Source organism: Giraffa tippelskirchi, chromosome 5 (assembly GCF_054371585.1).
Source record: "Giraffa tippelskirchi isolate mGirTip1 chromosome 5, T2T-mGirTip1v1.2.pri, whole genome shotgun sequence".
NCBI lineage: Eukaryota > Metazoa > Chordata > Mammalia > Artiodactyla > Giraffidae > Giraffa > Giraffa tippelskirchi.
In genome coordinates, this window is record NC_137279.1 from 176,696,035 (window position 1) to 176,719,703 (window position 23,669).

Consider the following 23,669-nt stretch of genomic DNA (forward strand, 5'->3'; position numbering starts at 1 on the left):
TGGTTCTCGTCCTCTGTGGCCTCAGCCTTTTGAGGCACCCCTGCTTGGGGAGCTCTGGGGCTGGGATTCGGGCATAGGCTATCCCACGAGTTCCATCTCCCCAGGCGGGGCCATTAAGCCTGTACTGGGAAGACGGGGAGTCCCCCAGAGGCTCTCGGGAGGCTGAGCCCTGGGCGTCTGGTGGGGACATCTCTTGCCTAGACCAAGGCACAGCCTCTCCTGCCTCCAGCGTCCTGTTGGGCTGTCCCGTGCATCCTCACCCTTAGCTAGGCAGCTCTCCTGTTCCCTGTCCCCTCCCCTTGCCTGTCCCCCGGCGCCGCCTACCGTCCTCGTCGGTGCGGACCAGCACCGGGCTGCTCTCGGGGCCGGGGCCCACATCTGTGTGCGCCCGCACCCACACCCGGTACTCCGTCCACTTCTCCAGGCCCACCAGGTCCCAGCTGGAATGCTCGCGGCCGATGCCGTCCACCACGTGCCGCCCGCGGTCCTCGCCGTCCACCGCCTCGTAAGCCACCGAGTACTGGGTGATGACGCCATTGCGGCTGTCGGCCGGCGGCGGGACCCAACTTACCCGGACGGTGGTGGAGCCCACGCTCACACACGTCACCTTCTGGGGGGGTGCGGAGGGGGCTGGGGGAGACAAATGGGGGGGAAGCAGGCAGATGGAGGGTGGGGGGCCACAGGCATGGCGACCGGTCACGGAGGACGGAAACTCACCCAAGCGGGCTACTCCCTGCAGGGTGGCATAGTTATTCCCGGGGCCCCTCCAGGCAAGCTGCCGCCACTGGCCGCCAGACAGCTCAGCTCTCCCTCTGGACCTCAGGCTCTCTACACACGCACACAGACACACACGCAGGTCTCTAACGCAGCGCCTCACACATCCACCGTCTCACACGAAACACACATGGCATCAGACACATACAAGCGACGGAGGCTGTGCCACCCTCACCCCCGGTCACACCTATAACCACTCACGGAGACCCTCTCTGGCTGCCGTGCCCACAGCGCTCTCCCTTCTCAGGACAAGTGACCTGATGGCTCTTCTGGAGCGAGGCGGCCTGAGCCTGTGCCTGCCTGGGCAGGGGGTCTGTGGCCAAGGTGCAAGGCCCCTGGGGCAGTCTAAGGGAAAGGGCCCATCAGAGGGGCCCTCACTCATCATTCCCAGACCCCAGTCCCACTGAGGACTCCACTGTCATCGCGGGGGTGTTCTCATCCTGAGTTCTGCCACCACCTTGCCCGGGACGCCAGCAGCCCCTCAACCCATTGGCTCCCAACCCCCTCACCTTCAGAGCCTTCATGCTGCCACTGTCTCTACAACTGGCCTCCAACACCCCCTGACAGGCCCTCACCTCATGGACCAGCTCAGCTACTCAGGGTCCCCAGCCCACCACCTGCCCTGCAGCCCCAGGGTCCCCATCTGCTGACCTACTGTCCTCACTGCCCTTGCAATCAGCTTAGACTCTCACCACTCGTACCAACACGCCAAACTCGGAGCTCCTGCCCAGCCTGCAGCAGGCTCTGAATGACCCCATCCCCCACCTTCTCCAAGGCAGCACAGGGGCAAGAAGAAAAACCTGCCAAGGCTGGCTAGAGCCCTGTGAGCACCCATGGCTCCCTGGGGCCATCCATGCTTATCGGCCAGTCTCTGCTCTCTGCCCGCCACCCCCCACCACGCCAAGACGCAAAACACCTTCCGCCTCTTCCATGCTCCTCAAACCTCCCTTCCTCTCGGCAAATAGTCCCATATCCTACTCTGCAGAGAAAACCAAGACCTCCCGACAGCAGCTCCTGCATCTCTTGGTACCAAACCCACCACCCGGCCAGCTTTGGCTCTGAGTTTCTCCTTCCCCCAGCCCGGGAAAGGAGGGGATGCCTTCTAGTCCAAGGCCAGTCTCTCCCCTCACCTGTGCTCTCATCCCCAGTTCCCAAGGTGCCAACTATCCTTCTCTTTTCCACACTGTCTACTCCTCGTGGACACATTTCCAATGACGTTTACGTGTGCTCAAGATTTCCCCATCTTAGTCTTCCCACATCCCATCCTCGGCCCCACAGCCTCCGCTACTGCACCAGCTGCAGTGTCCCCTTTCTCAGCGAAGCCTGTCTCTACCTCCCTGTCTCCCATACACGCCTCCTGGGACTCCAGTCGGCTTCAGCCCTTCACGCCAGGTCTACCCCTGCATCTTACTACACCCAGGGGTCATGCTCTGGCCCTGACCACTCAGCAGCAACATCTGGTCTCCTTCTTGAAACCCTCTTCTTCTGACCTCCAAGACACCCTCATCTCCTGGATTCCCTCCCATCTCTGCTCCTCCTCCTCGGTTGACCTCCAGTCCCAGCTTTGGATTCTGGCAGCCTGCCAAGCATCAGCACCTGGATGGCACACAGCTTCTCGAGCCTGGGGGCCTTGGCAACAGGTGCGCCCCTCGTACCTGCTTCTGTCTCATTTCCCATCCTAGGGAGCGAACGGCACCACTCGCCTCCCAGGTCTACACACCACGTACAAGGCTGCACCCGAGACATCCCTCTCCCTCAGCCCACCCCCACACCTGATCCGTCACAAAGTCTGGCCAGCGGGATCCCAGACAGCTCTCAAAACCACCCCCGACCCCCACCTCCAGCTCACCTAAGCCGCCATCTCTTGCCTACACCGATGCACAGCCTCTCCTGTCTCCAGTGTCCTGTCGGGCTGACCCACACATTCTCACCCTTAGCCAGGCAGCTCTCCTGTTTCCTGTCCCCAAAGCCCCGATGCTGTCATCCCGGGGATGCTCCGGCCATATTGGCTGGCTGCTCGCCCTGACCACAACCAAATGCCTTCCTGCTTCAGGGTCTTTGGCACCTGCTGACCCCCTGCCTAGGGCTTCTGTGTCACCCAAGGAAGCCCCCTCGACCCCTCAGATCACACGAGGTTCCCGTCACATCTTCTCTCCACTGTTTGTTTCCTCCACGGCACTTTACACAAATATAATTAAAAGCTCATTTGGGTAATTGTGGGTTTAATGTCTGTCTTTCACACTAGACTAGGACCCCCGTGGGCAGAGGCCACATCACGGTTGTGCTACTCCCAGCAGGGTGCATGGGCCCTGGCAGGAGTGTGGCAGGTGCTTGCAGAATGAATCCAGGAACAGCAAAGCAAGTCACACACGGCACATTCACACAATCCCATGTGACATAAGGGCCTCACAGGACCATCACATGTCATCACACGTGCTGTCTCAATGCCACGACCCCAACCAGCCACACATACTTGGCCCCATTATCACAGGCAGCCTCACGGATGATGGCTCACTGTGGCCATGTGACCAGAGAGCCCATGGGCTTGCAATCTGTCACCGGGAAGGAGAGGTGCAGAGACCCAGACACCCTGAGACACACTGGTTGGGTCCTAATCCTAAAAACAGCCAATGGACACACCCAGACCCAGCCACAGTGACAGACACCCTCAGGGGCTGGGTGCTCAGACATGGACATACTCACGACATCAGTCTCACGCAGGAATACAGCAGCACACAGCACTCCTAAGTTCGCACACACACAGCCTCATGCACAGTCCAACACATGAGTGGCACACGGTCCCAATGCTGTCTCATCTCTCCCCCGTGCAGCTGGCTCAGTGTGACTGCCTGGCTCACATGGACTCTCGTGGAGGGGGCAGGAGGCAGGAATATGGGTAACAGGGAGATGAGATGTGGGGATACAGGAGGGAAGACGCCGCTGGAGCAGGTCTGAAACACAGCGAGCATGGCGGTCCCTCTGTGGAGGGTGGCCGTGGGCTAATGTGACCAGCACAGAGCGGGTGGGGGAGGAGACACAGAACTTACCTGGGCAGGGGTGGGGCTGAGGGAGGGCAGGAGGTGGGCAGGGAGCAGCGAGGGCAGCAGCCGCCTGGATGCAGACTAGAGGGCACTTACCTGTCCCTCACTTGGGATCCAGACTGAGCCGAGGGCCCAGTGGAACTGACCACCCGCCTGGTCGAGGGGAAAGGGTGTGTGTGTGTGTGTGTCTGTGACCCGCCTAGCAGTAGCAGCCATGGCTCTGGGAGACACTTACTGGACTGTGCCGTGCGAGCCTCAATGGTGGGGGTGAAGACGCCCACCCCCAGCTCAGAGCGGGCGGCCAGCTGGAAGCGGTACAGTGTGTCAGGCTTCAGGTCCTCTACGGTATAGGAGGATGTGGGGTCAAAGGTCACCTTGTGCTGGAAGAGCAAAGAGCACTCACTGACCACCGTGACCCCAAAGGTCACTCAGAGGTCACCCCCAACACAGGCTGTGGCTGATCCCTGGGGACCCACTGTGGCTGCAGGGCTGGCTCTCTGCCACGTGGCCACATGGCCATGGGAACACCACGGACATGTGGCCCGGGGAACTTGAGGGCTCTGCTGGTGCCATGCGAGCCACAGAGCCGAAGAGACCCAGGATGGACTTAGGGCTCTGTCCCCAGCACAGGCGTGACAAAGACTACAGAACCACCCAGGCCAGCAAGGGTCCCAGAGCCTCAAGGGGCTGTGTCCCCATGACCCCAGAATCCACAAAAGCCTACCTGGGAGAGCCCAGCACAGACCCCCGGGGAGCAGGAGCAGCCCTCCTCCCTCCACACTGCCGGGTGTTCACCTGCTGGCCCTCGTCCTCCGCCGCCCAGTACACCAGCTCATACTTGACGATCCGCTCCTGCGGGGGCAGCAGCCACGAGAGCTGGATCCTGGTGTCTGAGTCCGCTTCGGCCTGGAAGTCTGCGGGCTGGGCAGGCACTGCAACACCCCAGCCAGGTGCCATCAGCCTCACCAATCCCCCGAGGGCAGGGGCCCCCAGCGGAAGGAGGCAGGGCCTCACCCCACTCCTGCCCTGCCTCCCCAGTGGCCGTGTGTGCAGACACGGGCTTTCATCGTCCCAAAGCACCCCCCACCAGCTCACGGCCTGAGGGAGGAGGGGTACCACCCAACCTAGCCTGTGCCTACCTCCCTGTTGCGTCTTGACCTGGATGGTGGGGCTGGGGGGGCCGTCGCCCACGGCGGTGAAGGCCAGCACACGCAGGCTGTAGGTGATGCCGGGCAGCAGGCTGCCCACAGTGGTGAGGAGCCCGGCGTCCGTATTGTGCTTGTGCCAGGCGCTCAGAGGGCGGCGGGAGTCAGGGGTGTAGTAGACGCGGTAGCCCCGCACCAGGCCGTTGGGCTCCTCGGGTGGCTCCCACTGCACTAGCATGGTGCTGGCACTCAGCATGCGCGCCTGCACGCGGCGTGGGGGGCTGGAGGGCGCCTGCTCCCCCGTGCGCGCCCGCACCGCCTCACTGGGTGGCCCGCGCCCGATGCTGTTCACCGCCAGCACGCGGAAGGCGTACTCTGAGAAAGGGCTCAGGCCGCCGATGCTGTAGCGGGTGGTGGCCACGCCATCCACCTCCTGGAAGGGGCCCTCCGCGCCCGCTGGGCGGTACTGGATGCCATAGTAGGTCACAGGCTCCGAATTCCCAGAGTCCCAAGTCAGAGTGACACTGGTGGCAGTTGTCTCTGTCACCACAAGGTCAATCGGAGGCTTCGGCAGGGCTGGGGACAAAGTGGAAGGCTCAGGGCTGCCTGCGGTCACGACCCCGGGAGCTGACCCTGCCCTGGGGTTCATCCAACCTGAGTGTGGTTGACCCCCCACGGCCCTCCCCAACAAAGAATCACCTGAAAACCTCTCGGTGACCACTGAGGTCACCTAGTGGGGGCTGGTGGCCAGGACCATCAGTGCCTGCAGGGGCCTTGGGTCATTCCATGTCCACCTAAGTCACTGCTAGGACTCCTTGGACCTCACACCAGCCCTGGTGGCTCATCGAGCAAACGGACCCAGAGGTGGCCTGCCTGGGCCCGTGCAGATGGGAGACACACAGGCCTCTGCAGTGCATCCAGGCTCACCCATTGGCAAGTGCGTGTAACCGGGGCAGGGAGAGGGAAGGGATTTCCTCAGGCAATGGTCCTGGTTTTGAGAGAGACGGATGGGGCAGCTGGCCCCACAGACACCATGGCTTGGCTCAAAAGGAGGGGAGAAGTCCCAGGTCCACAGTCAATCCCCGAACAACGGCCACTTACAGCCTGAGTGCCGACGGTGTGCCAGGCACTGCGCTAGGGTTGAGGACACACGGTCACATCACTGCGCTCACGGGGTTTATACACCAGTGTGAGAGAGAAGCGATCAGCGAGTGATAATCGTGGCTCTGGTATGTGTAACAACCGCAGAAACCAAGGTGCTGAGATGGAGAAAAGTCCAGGGCATCCTTGAATGGGGTGATTGGGGAAAGCTTCCCAGGACTGAGACCTGGAGAGCGAGGTGGAGCCAGTGACAGCAAGGGAGGGGTGAAGGCAGAGTGATACTCGGGACTGTCAGCCTGCTCAGCTCACAGCAGTGAGGATCCTGGTCTTTACTTAAAAGCAGTCGGAAGCCACCACACAAGTCTTTCTCCCTTCCATAACATGATGCTGCTCTGTTAAACAGAGGACTCACGCTGCAGAATGGGGGGTGTTATCAGAGGGGAGAGTGGAAGCAGAGGACCCCAAGGAGTCTGGTCTACATGTGGCTGTCCCAGGGCTCCAGGCAGACAGAACCCACCTGCCTTGGCTACTGTTTCTCATCCTTCCTTCTGGGAGGCTGGGAAAGCTGAGGGTCTGGTTCCATGGTTAAAGGAGTGTGTGGTAGATTCAGACCTCCAGGGTTCAAGTCCCTGCTCCATCATTTACTTCCCTGTGACCCTGCTCCTCAGTTCCCTAACTTATAAAATGGGAACAATAAGAGAATCTATTTCCCAGGGTGACACCACCTGAACAATATAACCTGTGCTTCCTAACCAGCATGGTGTCTGCCCCCCAGGGACCTAGCACGTGTTAGCTCAAATGATTAAGCCCATTTCTGACAGAAAGCCCTCCGTCCAACACTGAGGGCCAGGAGGACCCCCGGGGCCGGGCACCAGCAGAGTAACAACCCTCAGCCTCGCCCGACCCCCAGCATTCACGCCCACCTCCCCCCCAACTACAGGGAAGGCCACAGGCCACGGCCAGCACACCAGTGAGGCTCACCTTTCACGGTGACCTGGGCCGTGGCCTCGATCATGCCCAGGGAGGAGATGGCCACGCAGGTGTAGTTGGCAGAGCGCACCACGTTGCTGAGCTCCAGCACATTGCGGCCAACTGGCATCTCGTCCTCCTTGGTGAGCTCTTCGGCCCCCATCATCCACTTCACGTAGGGCATGGGTGCGCCGACGGCAACGCACGTCAGGTTCACGCTGCCGCCCGGCATCACCTCCTGGCTGCTGGGAGGGATGGAGAAACGGGGAGCCACGCGGCGCACTGCGGGAGGAGGGAGAGAGGCGCTCACAGGCCGGGCAGGACATGTGTGCGGGCGGAAGGGCAGGGGCCCCTCGTTCAGGAAGCCCCTCTTGTCAAAGCCAAGGGGTGGGGTCCCTGGGCCCCGGCTGACCCCCACCCATCCTGCTTGGGGGCCAGAAGAGCCCCCACTCTCAGGGACTGTCTGGAACACGAGAGATTCTGCAACCAAGCTCCCGTTTTACAGCCTAGGAAACTGAGGCCCAGGATCACAGGGGAATCAGTGCAAGGCCTTGTAGGGGCCACATCCCAGGTCTCTCTCCAATGCCCACCCCTACCTGCTCCGACCCCCACCCCCACCAAGGAGGGTCTCCAGCAGGGCTAGCTGGGGCACTAGTGAGAGAGATCCAGGCACTCTAGGGGTGGAGGGTCCTCAGAGTATGACTGGGGCAGGGCAGAGGGTCAGCCTGGAAGTGACGTGGCCATCTCTGAGGCCACTGCCTCCACCTCCAGGACGTGATCCCCAGCAAAGAGATGAGGGCAGCAGCAGGACCACCTCCCAGGACCTCAGCCACGCTCAAGGCACAGCTTGAGAACCCAAGAGGAGGGGCTGCCTCCAGGAGCGACTGGACAGGGGCCAGAGTTCTGGGCGGGCCAGGGACGTGGTCCGCGGGCAGGATGGGCATGACGATGGCAGTAACATGATGAGGGTGCCAAGCAGACGGCTTTCGGCACCAATGGACAGGGTCTCAAGGGGGAGGGTGGCTGTGCCTGGCCACAACCTCCAGCCTTGGGCTCCCCAGGAAAGAAGCTGTTCTGAGCTTCTCAGTTCAAGGTGCAGCCTGGACCCCCCTACCCCACCTGCCAAAGTCTTGAGCTTGGTAAAGACATTCGGAACATGCAGAAGGAGGGAAGGCAAGCAAAACCTAGCCATGGGCAGACATGCTTGGCATGCAGACAGGACATGCAACTGGTGGGCAGAGGCTGGGCTGTGTCCTTCCTGGGCACCCCTACACGCAGGGCCGAAGGAGGCAGGCAGCGGGGCGAAGAGACCCAGAGGGGACCACTCAGGGTGCAGGTCTCTGAGGGTCCTTGCTGGGGAGCCCAGGCATGCAAAGGACCCATGGTGCCACATCGGGAACACCTCCACTACAGGTGCCAGACTGCTGCTCGCTCAGCCCAAAAGCACAGAATCGGAGCTGGAGGTAATCGCAGACACCACCTGGTCCAACCTATGACCTCACTACACAGAGGTCAAAGCTGCAGCCCACAGACCAGACATCCAGCAAATCATCAGGTCCTGCTAACGCACCACCTAAAACATCTTTCCAACCCTCTATTTCTCGCCAAGTCCACAGGTGAATGCCACCTCCAAAGTCCAACCCACCATCCTTCCCTGGATTGCTGTACTGTGTTCTCCATTACTCCTCCTGCCCTGGTCATCCTCCTACCCGGTCACTGGCCCTCCACAAACAGCCGGCACAAATCCGTATCTGTTCACATTACCTGCCCTGTTAAAAACTCCTGCATGGAGCTTTAAACGACTCCTCAGCCCAGACCTCACTTTATTCAGCCTCAACTGTACCCACAATGCCTCCCTCCAAAGCCTCCAGTCAGAGCCAAAGCACTGCTGGTGCCACGGCCAGCACCAGGGACTGAGTCTACTTCCCTCTGTGCCCCACGCTCACTGGGGTGCCAGTGTGTTTCCTCCTAGAATTGTCATCCCCATCTTCTTAGGAGAACCATCTCAGCCCCCACTCTCGGTTCATGGGATATGCGACCCAGATGTGGCTCAAGAGACAGAACCTTTGGCCTTTTGTGAAAACTATTAAGACACGTAGCTTTTCCTCTCCACTTTCGGTCTCTAACCTGGAGGGTTGGGGGCTGGGGACTACCTTTCACAACACTTGAAAGGACCTGCTTGAGAACAAAGGAGTTATTGAGGAGAGCAGAGGTAGAGACAGAGACAGATGAATGCCTGACTAAACTGTTTAAACACCTGGATCCAGCCCTGCCTGATGCCAAATCTACTTCTATACTTTCAGTTTTGTAAGACAAGAGTTTCCGTGTTTTGGGTTAAGCTGGTAGAACTGGGCTTCTGTCATCTGTCCTAAAGCCGGGAGTCTGCACTGAGTGACAAGAGCACAGTTCAGGCAGAGCAGTGCTGTGTGGCAGGGGGACAGGTGGGTCCCAGGGGCACGGCTGGCAGCAGAAAGCTACGACGAAGAGCTTTCTTTGAGCACTCCCCACAAACAGCAAAAGGTGAGGCTAGGAGGCTCGGACATGGTGCAGGCACTCCTTGGGCTCTGGTGCTGAACCTAGGGCACAGGTCATGAGGAGCGGCATGCCCGCTGGTGAAGATGTAGCCTGGCTCAAGCAAAAAGGCTCAGCGGTCCCAACTGACCAACTCTCTCCTTGCCTCTCCTCTCTGCCAGGGGCTGCCCCGTCTCCTCCCTGTTCATGGGCATCCAAACAGGTCTGGGGGCGGGGAAGAGAACCACTCTCGGGCACCTCCTCCGGGCTGCAGGTTTCCACGCTGTGGATGCGGGCACCTCCCAGTTAAAGAGGCAGGAACTGACAGCTGACACTCAGGGACGTGTTTATACACGTACTGGGAGCAGGTCCGTGGGATGAAAAGCTCATGCCCCTTTGAGCCCTGGCTCACAGGGTGAAAAGAGAGACTCGGACGGCTCCATAAAGAAGCTTCTGGGTCTTTCAAGGCTGGCGGGAGAACACTCTCCAGTTGGCACAAGGATGGGCCTCAAGCCTGTGTCAGGGACACACCTGCCAGCTTGACAGTGGTCAGTGGCAGAATCTTGGGACCTGATCGGGTCCCTGGACATGAGAACAAAGAGCCCCAGGAGAAGGAAGTAGGTTCTTGGTGGACAAACCTTAGGTTTCAACCTAAGCCGTGAAGAAAACTGACCGGGCTTTACCTCAAACAGTCCCGGAGGACAAGGTCTTCTTGTCAGTGCCAGGAAATAAAGGCCCTTGGGGAACTAACATTGAGAAGCGTTTGTTTTTAATTTCCCCCCTTCCAGATGCAAGTGGAAGGGAGAACCCCAGGGGCTAAGGATGAGTGAGAGGTCAGAGGTGAGCCTTAGGATCACCCCTAGCACCAGGGCACAGCCTCAAGCCCAGGGACTCCAGCAGGGCACCTCCCTTCACAGGCCTGCTGGGCTTCAGCCCACACAAAGAGCCTGGACGGGTTTCCCCGCAGAGCAGACTCATCTTCCCCGTGGTGCAGGGGCTAGGACTAGAGACAGAAGGTGGGGGTAACGGGGGCGAGTGACCACTTCTTGGGGTCCAGAGTATCTGTGGAGTCCCGAACTCTGGATGGTCACCTCCCTGTCCCAAGTGCCAGGAGTGGCTGGCGCCTCCCTGCAGTAGTCTCACCACCACTCCTCCTGCTGTCACTGACACGAGGCCTCCAGAAGGGGCAGGACTTGCCCTGGACTCAGTCTATTGACAGCAGCAACAGCAGGAAAGGAAAAACCAGGGCCGGGGAAAAATGCACTTAGGGTCTAATCTTGAGCTCCAACAATGACGGTCTATTACTGTTCCCCGAGCATCCTTACTGCTGACATTTTATAGACAATTTTCAAAACAGGGCCTTGCCATTTCTGGATTATATTTCAGCTGTAACTTTTAAGTCTAATTATTTGAGCTGACAACCCCCTATAATAGGGCGGTGCGGCGCCTGGAGGCATCGGCATTCAGTGGAGTGACAGCCTAATCGCAGGGGGGAGGCAGCCCCGCAATCGGCATTCACTCGCGGAAATTTCTCTGATGAAAATAACACAACATTAAGGAGGGGATAAGGGGCAGGATCCACCGTATCAAGATAAAATAACTCTTTAATAAATAACCTTGTGGCTGCCGCAGAGCAGTAATTAAATGCCGGCGCACACGGCACACAGTTTTAAGTAAAGCTGGAAAAATGTAAGATGTAATTATCAGTACCAAACAAATTACCAGCACGGCAAATCCCCCCCGGAATATTTAGAAACTCATTTCTGCCTTCCCATTAAATATTTGTGTACATGCTTATTTTTGGTGGAACCATGGAATGGGAAAAGGAGAAGGGACGAGGGACCGGGAGGGCAGAGGAGGGGGCCCAGGGGGAGGCGGTGGCAGGCTGGGCTCTCTCTGCTGATGACCGTTTTCTGAACTCGCCCCAGGCAGATTTGCCCGGTCAGCGAAACGGTGTAACTGAAATGCCCCAGAGCTCAGGAGTGCATATGGTGATGCTCAGGGCTGGTATCTGAGCCGAGGCTGCAGTCCTCCTCCCGACAGGCTCCCTCTCCTCGTGGAGGAAACCCAAGCCACAGAGAGAACGCACAGGGCACCAGGTGGCCTGTGTCTGCTCCCTGGGGCTTCACCCAGTGGATCAGAGTGTCTCCTCTAACTGCTCAGACCAAAGGACACAGGAAGGATGGCTGCCTGTGTCCTTGGCCCTCAGCCCCTGCTGCTGGACCGAGGGTGGGGAGTAGGGGCCAGGCCCTGAGGGTGTGAGACTGCTCTGGAATGGGCTGCTCTGAGGTCTCTGGGAAGCCCTCCCCAACCCACGGCTGGGCTAGGGCCGCTGCGAGGCTCACACATGGCTCTAAGTAGCAGCTGACCGTTCAGTCAGATATGAGCTCCTGGTCAAATGCCCAGCACCCAGCGTGGGGCTGAGGAAATGCCAACTATCTGGGAGAAGGGCTTGGACCAGGTGGGAAGACCCTCATCTGGATCTAGCTAAAGAGAGAAGAGACCAGTCAACGGGAGGCTTCCTCAGTGAGCCAAGGTGACGCCACCCACCCTGTGCCCCAGACACTAAGCTCAGTGGGCAGAGCATGACTGCCATCAGTCCAGCTTTGGGGAGGTGCTCAAGGATAGTGCAGACCCTAGAGGACGTTCACCCTGAGCTGCAGAATCTTGAGGGGTGAGCTCATTCTAGATTAGCTGTCCCCTTCATCTTCCCAACGGTTTCAGCTGAGCTCCAGCAAATGTGGATTTTAAGCATGGGGGGCGGGGGGAACTGTGGAAGCCCCCACAGGTGCACATAAAGCCCTACAGCTCTTACAGAGCCCACAACCACTTCTGAGCTCCACCTGGAGCAGACAGCTGGCCTGGCCTGGGCACAAAGGCAGGGCCCAGTCTTGTGACATGCATCATGCCCACCCGACCTCCCCAGCAGGGGAGCCCAGCTAAGGGGACATGCAGACACGTGGGGGTGGTCAGGGACCCAAGCAGCAGAAACATGCGGGGCAGGGGGGCCTGCCCACCCACCCCTGGCCCTGCCCGCCTGCTGGCTCGAACAATGGGAGTGCAGAGCCCGACGGGCAGGCAGGCATGACTGGGGTGAGCCTGAAGAGCGGACCGAGCCCACTGGTCCCTACTGACGGGGGTATCCCGTCGATGGGCGAACTGTAGATGGATAAGAAGTGAAAAGGACCAACCTTCTCGCTGATCTGAGAGATGAGAGTTTGGGTTGATGGCAGAGTGCGATGAGGATGAGGAGGGAATAAAAAAAAGACAAGGAGAAACACAGAGAGAGTAAAAACAGGCCAACCTTCATCTGCCCACACAGCACGGAAACGAGACAAGACTCTTGTGCCCCACGCACACGCACGTGCCCAGAGGTGCGCGCGGACCACGCCGCTCACAAAAGACTCAGGACTCATGGAGGACACGGGTGGAAAGGGCTGGGTCCCGCCGGCAGGTGCCGGGTGCCAAGGGCGGGACAGGGACGGATGGGAGTGTGGGACAGGCAGGCCCCCGTGCCTCACGCGCATCCCAAGGCTCAGGCAGACCCACTGAGCTCAGGGCCCACCCAGCCCACAAACCCACCGAGGCACATGGGCCACTAGAACCCCGCCACCTTGAGGAAGCCCCATGCTGCATGGCCCCAGAGTGTGAGGCGCTTGTCTGGAGCCTGTGGGGAGAAGCCACGGAGCCGTTGCCCCGTTTAGAGACAGCTGTGGCCCAGTGGCCAGGTCCCTGCAGAGAAGTGGGGAAGGGCAGGGGCAAGTGGGCCAGGCTCAGTGGAAAGCGTGGCCCCTCCCTGGTCCCTGGCAGCTGTGCGTCCTAAGAGCTAGACAGGAGAGACGCTGTGGATGGAAGGAGCGAGTGAGTCACTGGGGGAGGGAGTGGGATGGAGAGGCTGGTCCACCCGGCAAGCCTGGGCCTGCTAGACCGTGGGTGGAGCTGCAGGCAACTGAGCAAAGTCAGACGAAACTGGGTGGTGCAGCCCCAATGGTGCTTTCCCTGCGGCGGCAGTGGCTCCTGACTGCCCAGCACTTCCTGCGTGCCCAACACCAGGCTGGGAGCTCTACACGCATGGCCCTATGAAATGCAGCCACTGTAGGTCTGAGAGGTGGTGGGAGCCCCGAGTCTGCGGGACAGACGAAGGGTGTGAGGTGGACACCGGAGCCAAATCCGAGGAGGAGACATGACCTCGGGCCCCGTGGACGTGGCAGAAGAGAGTTAGAGATGGATAGAGACAATAGCCAGAGCGAGGCTGTCCATCTGAAGAGTGTTTTGTAATGGCAGGGAGGATTCCCCCAGGTGACACTGGGCAAGGTCTGGAGACCCTGTGAGCTGTGATCAGGGGGTGCTATTGCATCCAGTGGGTCAGTAAACACCCCAAAATGCACAGGACAGCCCCACACAGCGAAGGGTTACTTGGCCTCAAATGCAACGGGGCTGAGGTTGAGAAACCCTGAGCTGGCATCCACACCAACCCCAATGATAAGGCTGAGCCCAATGGGGGCCTCCCACTGGCCTGGAGGGTGACAGATGCCCTGTCTGGAAGGTAGCTTTACCGCTGCTCTGCCAGGAAGCAGGTGGGCACAGGCCAGCACTGGGGGCTTTCTCCATGTGTGCCCACCCCCAAGAAGGGTTCAGGATACAGAGCTGGTGGCCAGCACCGCAGAGGCTGTCCCAGAAGAGTAAGGGGCTGATAGGGCTCTCAGCACTGCTGGGGCAGAAAGCAGGGTCTCTGCCAAGACCGTGATGAGGAGGGTTGGTGGACCCCAGATGCCAGGGTCCTAGCAGCACAGCTTAGGGTTCTGTCCTAGGTCTACAGGGCAAATCTCTCTCTGCAAAGCAGGGCGGGTACAGATTCAGGTGGGGGCCTGGGTATCAGACATGTCCTAGGGACGGACTGAAGACTGGCCCTACAGCTACAGATTCAGGTGGGGCCTGGCTATCAGACATGTCCTAGGGATGGACTGAGGACTGGCCCCACAGGAAATGTGTGTGTGTGCCAGTAAGAGGGAAGGACAACCAAAGTGAGGTTGTCCCTATTTTAGGATTCCTAGCAAGTGGGGTTAGAACTAAAGGAACACCCACATTCCTGGCCCAAAAGTCCTGTGGAAATGAGCCCAGGAAGGCAGTTCAGGAAGACCTGTGGAAGTTGGGGATGGGCCATGGCAGGAACCAGTTAAGAGTCCTGCCTGAGCCCATCACGTGTGGACAGTGGAGCTCCCACAGACAAGGAGGTATGAGCCCCCCGGTCAGCGCCCGAGCCACCAGCTACAGCATCTGAACTCAGCTCATTCAAAGAGACCCACTGTCCCGCCTTGGGCTGAGGCCAGGGTGATGGTGACTTCAGAGAATGCTTCCCAGCCAAGACGATGAGGAGCTCAGCCACCCCAGCTCTGGGCCTTCTGCCTCAGTATGGTGCCTGCAGCTCTGCCCGTCCCTCCTCTCCCTGGTGCAGCCAAGTGCAGTGAAGGACTTCACTGCTGAGGCCTCGGAACTCCACATTCTCAACCCGATGGTCTTCTGGAAGAAGTGCTGGGTCAGGCCCACACAGCAGCGGCAACAGTCTGGGTGGAGGAGGGAGGTCTCTGAGGAGGGTCCTTCAGTTGCTCCTCTCAGAGGGGGACTTATTAGGACCCTGTGCATTGGTCAGAAGCTCTGCTGGGGGCAGTGTGGGGGGATGGCCGTGCAATTTACGACACACTCATCTTGGCCATCTGGGTGACCTGCACACTCCTGGCCTCCATGCCCTGATGCTGCTCCTTAAGACAGGCCCTCGGGCAGCTCAGGTGAGCCCTGAAGAGCAGAACACCTGAGAAGGGTTTCAATGGGGACCTCCCATCCCATGCCCCCAATTCTGATGAGGCATCAGCCACTCTCTGAAGCCCCATTTGCCTATCACCTGTGGCCTCTTGGGATCTTGTGCCCTGACAGCACAGCCCCTTAATAAGCTCACAGTTGATGGCCTAATTCTTTCTGGTCTGACCACATGGCCCTGAAGGGTGGGACAGGCCACTGCGATCGCCCTGCCCCACGCTTGGCCTGGGCAGACAGGCAGACGACGCCCGCTGTGAAGCTGTACTAAGCACTTAGCGTGATGAAATCATCACTGCGAAGAAGCGGCATCTACTTTCCTTTAGAAATCCCCCGAGGGGAGATGGTTTCACTTTTCAAGACGCCCATCTGTGAAGGAGGGTTAAGTGGGGGGATGGTAGGGGTAGGAGGGGTGCCAAGGGTCCCTCCTGGACACTGTGCACACAAAACCCAGAGTGTTCTCAGGAAGGGGCAGGTCCCTTTGGTCCCCCTTGGGCTGTGAGCACAACAGAGACTGGACAGACCAAAACAGCCCCAGACCCTCTCTGCTGGGCACCTGGACTTGTGCATACGTGACCCACTTAGTCCCAGCGAGAAACACCTCAAACGCACGAGGTGCCTACCTGCAGGGGCTCAAAGCCGCCTGGGCCTGAACCCCCTACACAAGGGTCCTGGCTGATGACAAAGCACAGCCGGCTCCTCCTCCAGGAAGGTCCCAGGCAAACCTGGTCAGAAGGCAGGTACACCTGGCCTGAAGCCCACCCTGCTAGGGTAGGCAGGACAGACTCAAGGAAGACCAGGCCGATGTGAATATGTTCACACACAGACATGTGTGCCTACTCACACACACACACACACACACACAGTTTGCCTGGAAGGCTCTAGACTCTCGTGGGGCTCCAGGCCCATGAGGCAGGACCTATAAGAGATACAAATGCTCCCAAGAGCGGCTGTTCCCAAAGGGCCTGCAGGAGGAAGGCAAAGTCGGGCGGATGTTAGGAGCTTGCCCAGTGGGAGCTGCTGCTGCTATGGCTGCTGCAGAGAGAGGCGAAAAGGAGGAGAGACAAGGCCCATGGCAGCCCGATGGGTCCACACCAAGGTTCTGGGCAGCAAGCCCAGCAGGTGCAGCTTGCCCCACAGAGTCAGGCAGGGTTGGGCACCACCTAAGTTCTTACCTCGCACGTATAGGTTGGCAGGAGCCGAGTATCGAGTGCCTGCAGAGTTGGTCGCCACACACTCGTACTTGCCTTGGTCCGACTCCTCACTGCTCTCAATCTGCAAGGCACCTGTGGGGACACAGAGATGGCGGTCTGGCCTGGAACCTGAGGAGGGGTCTCGACAGGACCCGAGGCTCGGGTCGACCAGATGTGGCAGGCATCAGGGCCACACCTGGCACAGGTGCTGCTTCCGGGAAGCTCTCCCTGACAAGCCCCGAGGCCTCCTGGATGGAACCGAGGGTCATGCTCCGGAGATCAAGCCTGCCCCACTTGCGGTCTAGCTGGGCCTGTGGGCTCGGCCAGGGGCTCCACCCCATCCCCCAACTCCACCAAGTATCTGCCACGCTCTGGCCAGTACACAGTACTGGAGCCTGTTTGCTAATGAGCATCCCCAATCAGAGCATCACGGAGCCAGGAGTGGGTGGGAGCAGCCTGGAACCCACGAGCGTGCGATGCCCTCCTCGGGCAAGACCTGAGATTCTACCGCCCACCAGACCCCACAGGAAGGAAGGGCTGGCTCTGCGGGCCTGGTGCCCAGCAGCCTCTGCTCACAGCACCCATCCTCCCCGCCCCCACCTCCACCAGCCCCACCCATTCCAGCTCCTCTCCTCAGCCTGGTCCCTACTAAAGTGCTTCGACCCACCGCGGCTCCTGCATAATTCAGGAGGCTAATGGAGGCTGCAGCTCCCACTCAGGCCAGCGCTCTGAGGGGCTGCTCTGGCCGCAGACGGACAGATAGGAGCCGGGACCTGGGCGGGGGGGGAGGAGGGGGGTGGGCTCTGAAAATGACCCTCACAGAGGGCGGAGGAAAGGGCTGGGGCCAGTCCTGGCAGGTCCAGGTAGGGGAGGCCAAGGCAGGGGATGGGGGTGAAACCAGGACTTGGCCACCCCCAGCCCCGGTAGTAAGCGCCTGAGAACACTGCTGCTGGTGAGGGTACACAGGGCGAACTGCCGTGACAGGAACACCCCGAGGCACCAAGCAACACCTGCTCCCTGGAACAAGCTGACAGACAGTCACACCCACGCAGGACGCTCCAACGGACAGTTAACCCCACAGGACACAGCCTGACAGAAACCCCTGCCTACACAGACCTACCCCTCCCAGAGCCCAGGCTGGCTGACGGTCACACGCACGCAGGACGCAGACAGGACTGCCCGATCCCGCCTGACCCAATGGGACAGGAGTCACAGGGGGTCTCGTGGCCCAGGCTCTGGGGTGGGGGGGTGGGGTCCCACTGCAGGTGTGAGCTGTAACAGCCTCTTCACCCCTTGATACCTCTCTTTCATCACCCAAATGCCGGGCAGCAGGAGGGGCTATGAACACTGGAGGTGGGGAGAGGGATGCTCAGGCTCGACCCCAGTGCAGAGGGAGAAAGGGCTGGCCTGCTCTGTGGTCCTGGTCAGCCCTCCCCACCAGCATCAGGGAGCATGAGGACCCAGGACATATGCCACATACCCAGCTCCTGCGAGAACTGCCCTGATGGGCACCCAACAGGTCATGTTTATGGGATGGATGGACGCTGTCACAGAAAACGCTCATTCAAGCAGATGGGGGTCATGCCCCTGGCCAGGGGGAGGGGGCTGTATGCAGGTCAGTTCAGCTGAGGGTAGGGGGCAGTCCTGGCAGCTGGTGCCACAGGTGAGAGCAGGAAGTAGTACCTGAGTGGGATGCTGGGTGGAGGAGGAGGCTCCCCTGCATTCAGAACCAGGACTGGTCAGGGGACCCCATGCAGACCCTGAGACTACCGCACACAGAAACCCCCAAACCTCGAACCAACACCACAGGCTGGCAGTGGGGGCCTGGCCCCATCTTCTGTTCTGAAAACAGCCTGGCCCTGAACTCTGAGGGTCTAGAGGTGCCCAAGGATACTGAGAAGCGGGGAGAAAACGATGTGAATACAAATACTACAGAAGCCACCATTTTACAGGATGTCTGCCCTGAGCCAGACCATACCCAGTCCTCTCCCTCTGCTCTAGTCCTCATACCCCATGAGGTGGGTCCCTGGCCTCAGCCTAAACAGGAGGAAATAGACTTTTGAGAGAGAAACTGAGTTTTCAAAGGACACGAAGCGAGTCAAACTTGAACGTGGATCTTCGTGGATCTTTGAGTACAGTCTGGGCTGGGACTCCCAGAATGTAGGGTCCTGAAGCATGAAAGCAGCTGGGGTTCACAGGTCAGGGGATCAGGCTACCCAGGACCCTGTTAATTTCTGTTGTCATTCCAGCCTCTGTGTTAGTCTTAACTGCCTGTCCTTCCTAGTGTTTGCTGGACTGAGGGATTTACAGGGGGCACCTCAATCTACCACAGGGCCGGATGTTGAAGGGGGAGCTAGTAATGATTGAAGGCCCCAAGACCAAGGAGGTTCTTGAGAAGGAAGGCAAGGCTTGGTCATGCTCCCTCACCTCGTGGGAAGATTCTCCATCTCTGGCTAGCCTTGAAGACCAGGGCCTGGCTTCCCTGCAGGAGCCAGCAGAGCCCCTTCTGTCTGCGGGGCTGGCCTAGAAGGTCTGGTCAGTGGGCTTGCAGCCCCAAGGCGGGGATGAGCCGAGTTATGTCCACAATCCAGACTGGGAATGGATGAGTCACAGGAGGGGATGGCTGAGAGTGGATGTGTGTGGCGGCCGGTGGTGCTGAGGGGCCAGAGCTGGAGATGAGGAGGCTGGAAAGGTGGGGATGGGGGAGGTGACGACGGGACGGGATGGAGTGGTGGTGACGGCGTGGCGTGGCGAGATGCACGGACAGCATTCTTACCTCTGATTGGTGAACCACCTGGCGAGGTAATTTGAATGCAAATAAGATCAGAGAGAAGCATTAGTACAAAAGGAAGGAAAGCCACAAAAAGCCAAATCAGATAAAATAAAACACAAGAGAGGGCCTTAATAAATACACGGAGAAATTGAGGCCTGGCTAAGGCCACTGCAGGTGGTATGTGAGCAAGTGCCAGCTGCGTGGAGGCAAAGCTGTGTGCCCCAGGTCACTGGCACGGCTCTGAGGAGGGGGGCAACTGAGGCTAGGTCAGCAGGGCTGGGGGGTGACAGGAATCAGGACAGTGAGGCAGGGCTCCTGAAGACCCCACTGGCTGAGGTCAATGGAGGGGGAAGGTGAAGAGAAGAGGCGATAACCCCACCCTGCAGGGATCCCTGAAGTGCACAGGACTGAGCAGGATTTCAAAATAGAGGACTTACCCAAAGCAAAGCATTTAAGCAGACAGAAGAAAGGGCTAAAGAGAGGGCTCACTTCAGGCCACCACCAGACTAGCCCCCTCCTTACCACTGGGTGGCAGGTCCCTGTGAGGTCACTCAACCCTGCTAAACAGAGTGACTGCAGAGTACCCCCAACTTGGCTGGTGAGAGGCAGAGGCCATTCCCCGCACCCCTTTGCCTCTTCATTGCCTTGTAACCCTGGGAATCAGCAGCCTAGAGGGCTAGATGCTCACCCTGCAAATGCCTGGTGCAGGGCTATTATCAGGTCTGGACTGGCTCCCTCCCCAGCAGCGGCCCCTCTCTCCAGCTCCCCATCCAGAGGACTGAGGGGCCTGTGGGCAGGTCCAGGTCAGCGCTGTCCACTCTCCCCCTCTCTGCCCACTCCTGGGGAGAGCAACGTGCCGGGAGACAAACACTGATTAGGGCTCATTGAACCTGACGACACCCACTGAGGAGGAATTATCCATCTTGGCAAGAATGAGGAATCAGAGGCTGAGGAACATCAAGTGCTCGAAGCCCCACGTCACACAGTTTATGAGGTGGCAGGAACCAACCAGGGCTGGCTCACAGCCTTCCCACTGGACCAGGCTGCCTCCTGCAGACACACAGGCTAGAGAGAAGGCAAAGGCAGCGCTGGGCCCAGGGCAGTGTGTGAGGCGCACAGAGACGGTCCAGGGAGAATCATCTTCCCGGTGATCCTCCAGGCGTGGTCCATGGACCTTCAGGGTCCCTGAGGCTCTTTCAGGGGTCTGCAAGGTCAAAGCCATTTTCACACTACTGAGAAGCTTTTAGCCTTTTTCACTCCTGCTCTCTCATAAATGTACAGCAGAGTCTCCTGGAGGCTTCAGGATATGTGATATCACAACAGACCAAAGGCAGGAGCAGACAGGAGGATCCAGCTGCCTTCTATTAAGCCCCAAATTAAAGAGATTTGTAAAAGTGTAAAACAGGGCCGCCCTTCTCACTGAACGCTTTTGTTTCACAAAATATAATTATTTTCCATTAAAAAATGTTGTTTATGTTAACACGTAATGGGTTTTTTAATTATTTTAAAGTGGATTAATAAATATTTAAAACCTTCTTGGTCTTAACATCTAATATGGCAAATACTGATAAATAAAATCCACACAAACAAAAGCTCTTGGAGATCCTCTGATATTTACAACCAGGGGTCCTGAGACCACAACGTCCACAGGCTGATCTACTCCTACACTCCAGGCCTGACATGGGAAGGGGAGGGGAAAATGAGGGGAAGGGTGGCCACCTAAATGCTCCAGGCCTGGGACCCCTAGCTCTGGCCTCAGCAATTCCAAAACCTAACCTGCTGTGTGACAAGACTCTGGGCCTCTCTGGAATTCGTTTTCCCACCAAACTGAAAGAATTTGTCTTTTCCATTTTCCGTGATGGGTGTGGGAGACTGGAGGGTCCCTCAGATCCACACTGCCCCTGAGGGGTGCCAGAGCGTTCAGATAAAAGGGACCATTGCTGACAGCAGGCCCTCCTGGCAGACCAGCTAGCGCTGGGATGGAATGGGGGCTGCAGCCCTCAGGCCCACCAGAGTTCCATCTGTCTGGGTCAGTGGGCCTCTTTCTGCAGCCAGATGCTGGCATCCAGGCTCAAGTGTCTGGGTGAGCAGTGGACAGTGTGGGCAAGTGGTCCTCCACGGTGATGGGGATGGCGGCATGCACACTCTGGCCATGGGATGAGCGGAGCACAGGAGGTATCCCACAGTGGTCCTTCCGGGCTTGGCAGAGTGTTGGGCCCACAGCAGTGGTTTGGAGCCCCACCTGGCGGTCAGCCCCGTCTTGGCTCCAGTGATGCTGCCTGCTCCTGACTGACTTCCACTCTCCCCGAGTTTGTGCCCATCCCTCTGGGATCCACACCGGGTCTCAAGTTCAAGTCCTTCAAGAGGCACAGGCTGTGGCAGCAGGTGACATCACTTCAGAGAAGAAAGCACCTGTTGAGTAGGGGTCATGCCTGGGCTGTGCACACACACTCAGCCAACTGCCCTTGTCTCATGCTCTTGCTCCAGGGGGCCACACCCTGGTGCCATGTGCTGGGGCTTGGTCCGCAGACCCCTGAGGAGTTCCGGGTACAGTCGGGGAGGGCCTGAGGTTCGGAGAAGACGAGGCTGTGGCACTCTGGGGCCCTGGCAGGGCCCAGCCCCTCCCCAGACCCCAGGTTAGTCAGATGCGATAGTAGAAGGCCCTGGATGCCATCCCAGGGGAGCTCCCCAGCCTCAGATCTCCACGTGACCCTGGGTGGGTGACTCCCTAACTCGGCTGTAAAGCAGGAATGATAATCACAAACTGCCCTATTTCTCATGGTTGCAAGAGAATCAAGTGCAACCAAAGGCAGGAAAGCACTTTGTAAACGGTTGGCGATGCATAAACTGTGAGGTCCCTGTAAAAGCTGAGCGCTCGGGGCTATTCTACTCCGTCAGGGACGCCCCTGTCAGATGTGCCTGGCACAGTTCCACACCCTTCTCAATGGTACAGGCCAGGAGCAGCAGCTACTGGGTCAAGGGTCAGGACCAGGGTCAAGTAGTAATGGAAAGAGTTCTGTTATTGAGCAAGTGGGATGACTGACGCGCTTCAGATGCCATCCCAGGAGCTGGATCCTGGGCCATTACCCGTCTGCAAGGACAGGGCCCAAAGGTTATCAGGAAATCGTTTATCCTCAGGACTCAGAGATATCTGTCCTATAGCTAGGCTTGTGCTGGTCACCTGCCAGGCCCCTGCAGGCAGGAGCGAATCCCAGGCCCTCCCTGCAGAACACCCAGCCTAAGTGACCAGAGCTGGAGCCAGATGGTGACAACACATAGCAAGGGGAGTCCTGAAGGAGTGGGCCTCAGGCAGAGAAGGGGGGCTTCACATTCTAGTGAATGTGAGCAGAAGGCGAGGATGTGGTTGGGGGGCTCGGTACAAATTGGGGAGTGACTGGCGCTACAAAGAGCCCCATTCACAGAACCCCCATCACAGGCCAGTCAACAGCTCTCACCGCCACTGCCTCGCTTAATCCTCACTGTAACTCCTTTTTAAAGATGAGAAACTGAAGCTCAAAGTTAAATAACCTGAGTGAGGCCAAGAAGCTAGTGGGTAAAGCCAGGACCTGATGAGAAGACGCTAGAGACGTGAGCTGGGGAAGAGTGAGAAAGGCTGTGTGTGCCTGTTCAGGAGTGTGCACTTGACCATGGAGGCAACGAGATGCCACTGAGGTCGTCAGAGCACACGGGGCACAAGCAGGAAACTCTACCAGCGCTGCAGGACGGATTCAAGGGGAGAGCCTGGAGAGCAGTGCCAAGGGAGCATCTCTGCTACTGGAGGAAGAAAGAGGACCAACGTGAAAGCCACGTGGGTGACCAATCAAGAGGGTTAGGGAGTTCCTTATATGGAGCAGGAGTTGGGGTGTGTCCTAAGTTCCAGGTTAGAGGGGCTGCAACTCCCAGAGAGAGGGTCAGTGGAAGCAGGGCACCACCTTTCATGGTCAGGGTGACACCCAGAAGGCAGAGGACTTTTTTAGTCCAGGACTCCGGCAGGATGTTTGGGTTAGAGAGGCAGAACAGGGACTCGCAGGCATGGAGACAGATGCAACCTGAAGCTCCAGGAGTGGGCGAGCCAGCCGGGGGAAGGGCTCTGTCTATGGGGCAAGAGCGGGGCTCACGCGCTCCCTGCCTGGAGAAATGGGCAGACCGGGCTGCTGAGCAGAAAAGGGGCGCTTGGAAAAGAAGGAAGCCAGGGCGACAGGGGAGCGAGTGGATTCAGAGGGTGGCAGGGTGGCTGCTGAGAGGCCGAGGAGGCTGGCGAGCAGCATACCAAGGAGCCCTGGGCGGGAGCTGACTCACGGGGCCGTGAATGGGTGGCACCGGGCCCGGCACACAGCAGGCGCCACATAAA

The 23,669-nt window shown here is 58.8% G+C and overlaps 1 protein-coding gene and 1 long non-coding RNA gene across 40 annotated transcripts in view; one reads left to right on the forward strand and one right to left on the reverse strand.

Moving 5' to 3' along the window:
- The window catches only part of PTPRF (protein tyrosine phosphatase receptor type F), an 82,530-nt gene that overhangs the window by 22,275 nt on the left and 36,586 nt on the right, over positions 1–23,669 (reverse strand). For 27 of the 39 annotated variants that reach the window (XM_081492605.1, XM_081492601.1, XM_081492623.1 and 24 more), the window contains 6 exons: positions 16,528–16,638; positions 7,043–7,312; positions 4,955–5,536; positions 4,611–4,747; positions 4,051–4,195; positions 325–630 (listed from right to left, as the gene is read on the reverse strand). In XM_081492605.1, the coding sequence (XP_081348731.1) occupies positions 325–630; positions 4,051–4,195; positions 4,611–4,747; positions 4,955–5,536; positions 7,043–7,312; positions 16,528–16,638 (1,551 nt within the window). Of the gene's footprint in view, positions 1–324; positions 631–4,050; positions 4,196–4,610; positions 4,748–4,954; positions 5,537–7,042; positions 7,313–12,732; positions 12,745–16,527; positions 16,639–19,321; positions 19,340–23,669 lie in introns of all 39 variants that reach the window. The other 12 variants (XM_081492632.1, XM_081492614.1, XM_081492611.1 and 9 more) reach the window with 2 other exon arrangements.
- Positions 2,144–2,988, forward strand: LOC145506950 (uncharacterized). The gene is made up of 2 exons (XR_014054465.1): positions 2,144–2,414; positions 2,828–2,988. It is a non-coding gene; the product is annotated as an uncharacterized LOC145506950 (long non-coding RNA).